The 8,709-nt window shown below is 46.8% G+C and overlaps 2 protein-coding genes across 2 annotated transcripts; one reads left to right on the top strand and one right to left on the bottom strand.

The window, feature by feature from the left end:
- Window positions 1-319: 319 nt before the first annotated feature.
- Window positions 320-3,427, top strand: LOC127335758 (hsp70-Hsp90 organizing protein). The gene is made up of 7 exons (XM_051362484.2): window positions 320-1,431; window positions 1,840-2,128; window positions 2,239-2,324; window positions 2,457-2,680; window positions 2,767-2,833; window positions 2,926-2,985; window positions 3,067-3,427. The coding sequence occupies exons 1-7, from the start codon at window positions 547-549 to the stop codon at window positions 3,178-3,180; spliced, it is 1,725 nt and encodes a 574-aa protein (XP_051218444.1). The 5' UTR covers window positions 320-546; the 3' UTR covers window positions 3,181-3,427.
- Window positions 3,428-3,637: 210 nt separating this feature from the next.
- LOC127335757 (elongation factor G-2, chloroplastic) lies at window positions 3,638-8,169 on the bottom strand. Its single transcript, XM_051362483.2, has 4 exons — window positions 7,902-8,169; window positions 5,024-6,432; window positions 4,338-4,850; window positions 3,638-4,035 (listed from the first exon to the last, which is right to left on the bottom strand). Exons 1-4 carry the CDS (start codon window positions 8,107-8,109, stop codon window positions 3,865-3,867), a joined length of 2,301 nt encoding a protein of 766 aa, XP_051218443.1. The 5' UTR covers window positions 8,110-8,169; the 3' UTR covers window positions 3,638-3,864.
- Between the last annotated feature and the right edge of the window lie 540 nt (window positions 8,170-8,709).

Here is an 8,709-nt window from a genome sequence, read left to right on the forward strand (position 1 = left end):
TGTCATTTAATTCTGTCATTTGATGTCTGCACTATAAACTATGCATGAATTGTTTGCATTTTATTGTGATGTTTCTTCGATCATATGCTAAAATAATTTTATAAACCCTGTTTTTATGGGTTCGAATGCCGCTAGCAGAACAGAGCCCGTAAACCAAAACTGTAAAACAGTTGGGTTCAAATTTTTACGGGCCCGCAGCCCAGAACACGAGCCCATGGAGTTCACCGATTCCAAGCATGGACTTCACCTCAGGGTCGTCTCGTTGAAGAAGAAGGACTCTGGATTCGAACCGGACCATACCAATCCAGCACCCACCGGCACCGGGTCTCGCGCGACTTGCCGTTTATCAGGAACCTTCCAGAATCGTTGAGATCGGGCGGCCACCGTCGGGAACCTTCTCCCCCTCCTATAATTTCCTCCTCCCCCAACGTCTCCCCGACCAAACCAAAACCACTCGATTCCACTCCCACGATCTCGAGTTCCGCCCGCATCCCGATCGATCCAAACCCAAGCAGAACCATCACCACCAGAAGCCAATCCGTCACCATGGCCGACGAGGCGAAGGCCAAGGGCAACGCGGCCTTCTCGGCGGGCCGCTTCGAGGAGGCGGCGGGCCACTTCGGCGCCGCCATCGCGCTCGCCCCGGACAACCACGTCCTCTACTCCAACCGCTCCGCGGCCTACGCCTCCCTCGGCCGTTTCACGGACGCGCTCGCCGACGCCGAGCGCACCGTCGCGCTCCGGCCCGACTGGGCCAAGGGCTACTCCCGCCTGGGCGCCGCGCGCCTCGGCCTCGCGGACGCCGCGGGCGCCGTCGAGGCCTACGAGAAGGGGCTCGCCCTCGACCCCTCCAACGCCGCCCTCAGGGACGCGCTCGCGCAGGCCCGCCCGCGCGCCCGCGGCGGCGACGCCATCGGCAAGGTGTTCCAGGGCCCCGACCTCTGGACCAAGATCGCCGCCGACCCCGCCACGCGCGCCTTCCTCGACCAGCCCGACTTCACCCGGATGCTGCGCGAGGTGCAGCGGAACCCCGCCGCCCTCAACACCTACCTCTCCGACCCCCGCATGGTGCAGGTGCTCAGCCTCTTGCTCAACATCAGGATGCAGAACCAGAGCAGTAATGAGGCCCCCGAGTCCGCGCCCTCGCCCTCGCCGTCTCAGTCGACCCCGCCGCCGCCGCCGTCTCCGAAGCAGCAGCCCGAGGACAAGCCGAGGGAGCCGGAGCCCGAGCCGGTTGAGATGACCGACGAGGAGAAGGAGCGCAAGGAGAAGAAAGCGGCGGCGCAGAAGGAGAAGGAGGCCGGGAACGCCGCTTACAAGAAGAAGGATTTCGAGACGGCCATCCAGCACTACACCAAAGCCATGGAGCTCGACGACGAGGACATCTCCTACCTCACTAACCGCGCCGCCGTTTACCTCGAGATGGGGCAGGTGAGCGATTTTGCTGTCAGCTAGTGATTAATTTTCTACAGGGTCTCCTAACTCTGAAGCTATTTAAATTGCTGTCCGTTATTCCGATCAGACATTTCTGAATATACTTTTAGAGGCTTACATATAGGAGTACCAATCTTTTTAGATATGAACTTTTCCTCGTGACACGTTAGTATTTCTGACAGAGGCTACTGGAAGTTAGAATGATTTCACTGTCGACGTGATTCTGAATCAGTAAACATCAACAATGAATTGGTCTATCTTTGCGTTCTTCGGGTTTTGACCCACATAACATAACACCCTAGTTTGCCTTTCGAATTACTTACCCGATTTTAGTCAGGCTACTAAACGTACAGAATTGTGCCTCTAGTGATCTGAAATCTGATGTTCTGCTATTCCAAATTCCAGTATGATGAGTGCATCAAGGATTGCGATGTGGCTGTTGAGAGGGGAAGGGAACTTCGTGCTGACTTCAAGATGATCTCGAGGGCGCTGACAAGGAAAGGAACTGCTCTTGCCAAACTCGCCAAGAGCTCAAAAGACTACGATGTTGCCATCGAGACTTTCCAGAAGGCTTTAACCGAGCATCGAAACCCAGATACCCTGAAAAGACTAAATGATGCCGAACGAGCAAAGAAGGAGCTCGAGCAACAAGAGTACTATGATCCAAAAATAGCTGATGAGGAGCGAGAGAAAGGTAAGCTGTCTGCATTACTCTACTTTTAGCACTTGTTTACTTGCTTCTTTGCCCTTAATAATCTGTGAGGGGTGTACATGAGGTTCTAAATGTTTGCTACTGATGTGCAGGTAATGAATTCTTTAAGCAGCAAAAATACCCGGAAGCAGTGAAGCATTACACTGAAGCGCTCAGGAGAAACCCAAAGGATCCAAAGGTAATTCCTTTCTCAATTGCTGGCTACACAATGTTATGCACAATAGGTGCTTTGGTAGAATATGCGTGTGCTATGGTGGGTTTGGTAATGTTGCTCAGTGCTAAGCTATTGTCTATGTCGATTGTGTTTCAGGTATACAGCAACAGGGCTGCCTGCTACACCAAGCTGGGTGCTATGCCTGAAGGTCTCAAGGATGCTGAGAAGTGCATCGAGCTAGATCCTGCATTCTCTAAGGGTTACACTAGGAAAGGTGCAATCCAATTTTTCATGAAAGAATACGACAAAGCAATGGAAACTTATCAGGAAGGGCTAAAGCATGATCCGAGTAACCAAGAGTTACTTGATGGTGTAAAGAGGTAAGCAATGCTTAAAGAGATCATCACTCGCTAACTTCTGATGTTGGTACTGAGCATCCCCTAAGTATTTAATTTCCCTTTTTCAGATGTATTCAACAAATCAACAAGGCCAACAGAGGCGAACTTACGCCAGAGGAATTGAAAGAGAGACAGGTAGAACACTCGTTCCAGCTACTGTAGTGCTGCTTCCTGTTTATCGGTTGCTTTAGGAGGAACAGTGTTGTTAAGCTCGGTCTTTTGTGCAGGGCAAAGCTATGCAGGACCCTGAAATCCAGAACATCCTGACAGACCCTGTCATGCGGCAGGTAATTTCTCATCAGATGTTTTAACCCTCTTCCTGAGCTAGAGCTTGGAGGGCGATCTGATGATTCTGAGGTTTTCTGCAGGTGTTGATCGATTTACAGGAGAATCCAAGGTCATCTCAGGAGCACCTCAAGAACCCAGGAGTGAAGCAAAAGATCCAGAAGCTAGTGAACGCAGGGATAGTCCAAATGAAGTAGACCAAGCTGGAGGTCTGGGAGGCTTAGTTAGTTTGATTGTGCAAAAATAGCTGTGGGGTTTTCATGTACCCTGGGGGGTATTTCCCTCCAGATTTGAGTTTGTGTAATGGTACGTTTCACGTGGTGGTTTTTAAAATGGCTTACATGTGATGTGATGTGATGTCTGGAATTTGATTTTTTGTTGACGACGCCACTTGCTAATTGCAAGTGCTTCAGAAAGTACTGCATTTGCCTCTCTTCCGATTTTTGTGCGTTGCCCCTGGTCCGGGAGGGCGTTCTATGCACTAAAACGCATCTAAATATATGCAAATTTAAACAAATCTGAATCTTTTATTTTCAGATGAAGGGAATATTATTTTAGCTACGAAACTTTGTTACATGATTGAGTGTAAAAACATCACCAAGTGCAATATGAAAGCAGATTCTATGCAGCAAAGCATAAGAGGAAACACTGAACTGAAGCAAGGAAGCAAAATTTATAGTGAACAGTTCTCACGATTGTGTGAAGCTACAAAGGTCATTGTGACATTAACAGGTTGTAAAAAAAAAATGACTTTATCAGGTCCGAAAACAATGACAATTAACGCCTGCTGGGTTCCACACTACAAAGCTACATACACCTTGATGTCCTATTCACTTGCTCTCCCGTGGCCAATGTATATATCTACCAAATGCACCGAAAAATTAAGCAGCAGCCTCCTCTTGTTTTGCCGCAGACAGCTGGTTCTGGATATGCTGTGGGACGACGTCAAACTTGGCGAGCTGCATTGTGTATGAAGCACGCCCCTTGGACATTCCCCTCAGAGTGCTGACATACTGGAACATCTCGGCAAGCGGCACAAATGCATCAACCACCTGCACTCAACAGCAAAGCGAGTTAAAGTCTTGAGGCTGCATTACCGAAAGCACATTCTGCTAAACTACAATCCTAATTGGAGAAATAACTACGAAAATACGGGAGTTGTCATTCGAGAGAAAAGGAGGATAAGAGGGATTATCGAATGCCAGATGCTTGGTGACAGCTGACAATGGATGCTATTGTTAAGTGCAGCAAAAAGCTTGATCATGCTCCAATTTTCTTAAATACGGATATTTATACTGTTATACTGGTAGAAGCAGTAGAAGGCGATAAATGGAGAGAATGTACTGCTTAATACCTTCAGTCCACCAGGCTTGTCCCCGAAGCTGTTAACTTGTCCTCTTCTAGAGTTCAAATCACCAATAACATCACCCAAATGCTCCTCAGGGGTAATCACTTCAACCCTCATTACAGGTTCCAGGAGTCGCGGGCCAGCTTTCCTCAATCCTTCACGGAAGGCCCCCCGGGCTGCAATTTGGAATGCAAGGACACTTGAATCAACATCATGGTAGGAGCCATCAACCAGCACCGCTCGTAAATCCACAACTGGGTAACCAGCAAGAACACCGTTGGGTAAGCTTTCTTCAATTCCCTTCATCACGCCTGGTATGTATTCTTTTGGCACTGCCCCTCCCTTTATTTCACTCTTGAATTCATACCCAGTTCCAGCTTCCATAGGCTCAAACCGCACAATAATATCTGCAAACTGCCCTGATCCACCAGACTGCTTTTTGTGGACATAATGAGTCTCTGCAATTTTGGAAATACTTTCACGGTAGTTGACTTGTGGAGCTCCAACATTTGCCTCAACCTGTTCAGACATTTCGCATGAGAGTAAGTTAAAATGAGAGATAATTCATAATTTTCAGGTCTAGTGCAGCACCTAGACTGTGTTGATTGATAACCTATTGATAGAATTTGAATAGAAACATAAAGAAGTTGTGGGGCATGTACTGCATAACTACAACTAGCCAGAGTACTAACCTTGAACTCTCTCTTTAATCTGTCCACAATGATGTCAAGGTGTAATTCTCCCATCCCTTCAATAACTGTCTGGTTGGTTTCGTCGTCCCTAGAGAAGTGGAATGATGGATCTTCCTGAGCAAGCTTTATTAATCCATTTGCCATTTTGTCAGCATCAGCTTTGGTCTTTGGTTCAATAGCAACCTTAATGACAGGATCAGGGAATTCCATGCGTTCAAGCACTACAAGGTTATCTGGGTCACATAGTGTTTCACCAGTAATTGTATCTTTCAGACCAGCAAGGGCTACTATGTCACCTGTCACAGCAACTGTTATATCCTCCTTACTGTTTGCATGCATCTCCAGAAGCCTGCCGATTCTTTCCTTCCTATCTTTGTTTGCATTGAGAACGTATGAACCAGCAGCCAGCTTCCCTGAGTATATCCGGACAAATGTTAATGACCCCACATATGGATCAGTCATGATCTTGAAAGCTAACCCAGAAAATGGCTCATCATCACTAGGAAGTCTTTCAAGAACCAATTCAGGGTCTTCTGGGTCAGTGCCTTTCATTGGTGGCAGGTCAAGTGGCGATGGCAAGTAATCAACAACAGCATCAAGCAATGGCTGAACACCCTTGTTTTTGAATGCTGAACCACATAAAATGGGGACAAAGCTGGCACCTATTGTTCCTTTTCTGATTAATTTCTTCACAGTTTCCTCGTCTGGTTCATTTCCTTCCAGATAGCCCTCCATAGCTTCATCATCCAATTCAACAATAGTTTCTATCATGCGCACTCTGTATTCTTGAGCCATTTCTTCAAGATCAGCAGGTATGTCTTCGTATGAAAATTGTGCACCAAGTTCCTCTCCTGTCCATACAATAGCCTTCATTCTGACTAGATCAACAACTCCTTGGAAATTGTCCTCTGAGCCTATCGGCAACTGTATCACCAAAGGATTTGCACCCAAGTTTGCCACTATCATGTCCCTAGTTCTATAAAAGTTAGCTCCAAGGCGATCCATTTTGTTCACGAAACATATTCGTGGAACTCCATACTTATCTGCTTGGCGCCACACAGTTTCAGATTGTGGTTCCACCCCAGCAACACTGTCAAAGAGACATATAGCACCATCCAGCACCCTGAGAGCACGTTCAACCTCAAGAGTGAAGTCGACGTGCCCAGGAGTGTCAATGATGTTGATTCTGTGTTTGTCCCAGACAGCAGTGGTTGCTGCAGATGTAATGGTTATTCCTCTCTCCTGTTCTTGCTCCATCCAGTCCATAGTAGCTGTTCCCTCGTGAACCTCACCAATTTTGTAGTTCCTTCCAGTGTAATAAAGAATGCGCTCTGTAGTTGTTGTTTTCCCAGCATCAATATGGGCCATAATACCAATATTGCGGTAATCCTCCAAAGGTACCTGGCGATCTGGATATAGAACGAAAACAAGTAAATATTTAAGGCATTAAGATGAAAAAATGGCTGATTTTTACTAGTGAAATGGCAGGGTACATGGTTTTTAAGGCGTCCTAAGGCGTTCTACCCCCGCTCTGACACCTAAGCGGGCATAAGTGCCCAAGGCGGATGCCTAAGTGCCTAAAGTGGGCAAATTTCGAAGGTGCTGCCAGGGTGCCATATCGCCTAAGCATCCTAAGGCGGACGCCTTCAAAACCATGGTGGGGTATGGCAAAATCAAGTGTAAAAGAAGAGTCCTAGTGAGATTTCAGAACGTCAATTGGTCATAATTTTTGCTGTATGCGTACTTTGTTGGTGCGGAGGCTGGGAGTAAAGTTCACATAATCTAAAAGGAATGGTCACAGTCTAACAGAACTATAGAACTTGGAAGGTTCAGTATTTCTCATATACTGTTTAGATTACCTATAAGTTTAGTTTCGTGAGGAAACGTAATGTCATGCTCTTTTATTTTGGCTTGTAGTGTCTCCGTAGGCACCTCACTTAATGAACATCTTCATGCCCAGCAGAACACTCTGATTTGATTGTTACACTGTCAAAGCATGCTCGTGTCCACCGCAGTGAACAAGGCAGGCTCCATTTTCCTTCGTTATATACTAATGATTTTCTTGGTAGATAAGGTAGTGTGCTATTAATAAGAACATGCATAAATTTTAGATGAAATTTGATACATGACACTGTGTTATTAAGCTAACCTAAATTAGTTGAAAACCCCATCTGATTTAATTTCCATATTTTTTGCCCATTCTGTTGTTTTGGATAAGTAAACCTCGTTAATATATGTAGTTTCTTGACAACTGTAAGTACTTCTGTGACACTTATCCAGACATCTCACTAAAACCAGCACTTGCACACAAATTTCTCCCGCTGCCTTCTACAAACCAATTCTAACAAGAAATTGTCGTCGCTAGGTGGTCCAATGACATATTTGTATTTTTTTATTACTTTTAGACATCTTTGTACTGTTGTTGATGATTTTTAATAGATCGGTGGAATTTTTGCAAAAAATAAATCAGTGCTTTTGGCCTTTTGCACAAGTACAGAGAATTGCAGTATTTCGTCCTTGTCAAATAAAAAACTTCACTATGTATTCAGCAAAGCCCACAAACAATCGTAAGCACCACTTCGGGCACAAATTGCTCTAACCTGCCTGTCCACTTTGTGAAAGCGGCTAAGCAACTGATTAAGTATTCAACAGAGCACGCCTATATTAGCCGTACTGGATTGTAATCCAGTGTAACTCACGTAAAGAATGAAGAAAACTCTCTTAGGCATTTCGTCAAACACGGCCAATGCACAGAACACTTCAGCACCCACACCTAGTCAAGGCTTGCACAGTCGCACTACACCGACAACAACAACAACACGTATAAAAAAGGAACGAACTCAAAAGGAATGCCACCGGCCAAGCGATGCCCACTCACCATTGCCGGCCATGGCGACGACCGAGAGGCGCGGCCTGCGCGTGCACGGGCGGAGCCCGGCGGCCGGGCCGGCCACCGCGGCGCGCCCGGCGGCGAAGCGGGACGCGGACGGCGCCAGGAAGGGGCGCTGGCCGAGGAGGAGGCGCGAGGCGGAAGCGGCGGGCCGGCGCGCCGGCGCGGCGGCCCGCGGGACTGCCTCGGCGGCCATGGTTGCTGTCTGTGGTGCGTGCTCTGCCTTGGCCTCTGCTCGCTGCCGCCTGCCTGCGCTCGAGGGTGAGCGCTGCGGTGGCTTCGCGGCTTTATGTGTGATGAGGCTGCAGATAATGTCTGACGCGGAGCTGCCTGCGCGGATCGTTTCCCGTCTCACGTTTTGGATTGCCATTTTTGCTCAGCTTATTTCATTTTTTTCATAACCGAAATAAACTCTATATTAAGCGTTTGAGTTTCTTATGTACTTGAAATGTTTTTTTCAAGCCCCTCCCGCATACAAACCGTTTTGTCCATAACACTATGACAGTGATATAGTGTCAATTTGTTGACGTGTACTTTGGTTAGATCATACGCCATTCGTTTCTAAATACAAGATGTTCTAGGAGTTTGATTTGAGATTTTAAACCTTTTTATTATATTTATGGGCAGAGGTGTTCCCATTGTCCCAAATTAATCATTGTAGATTTTGATAAAATGTTGCCTAGGCTATTGAACCTATACTCCCTCCTAAATACTTGTCACACTTTCAATGAACAAAGGCATTTTAAGCTATTTTACCTAAATCTTTGAGAAATATTTTGGTCAAAGAAAGTACTCC

This window comes from Lolium perenne, chromosome 2, assembly GCF_019359855.2.
Source record: "Lolium perenne isolate Kyuss_39 chromosome 2, Kyuss_2.0, whole genome shotgun sequence".
Classification (NCBI taxonomy): Eukaryota; Viridiplantae; Streptophyta; class Magnoliopsida; order Poales; family Poaceae; genus Lolium; species Lolium perenne.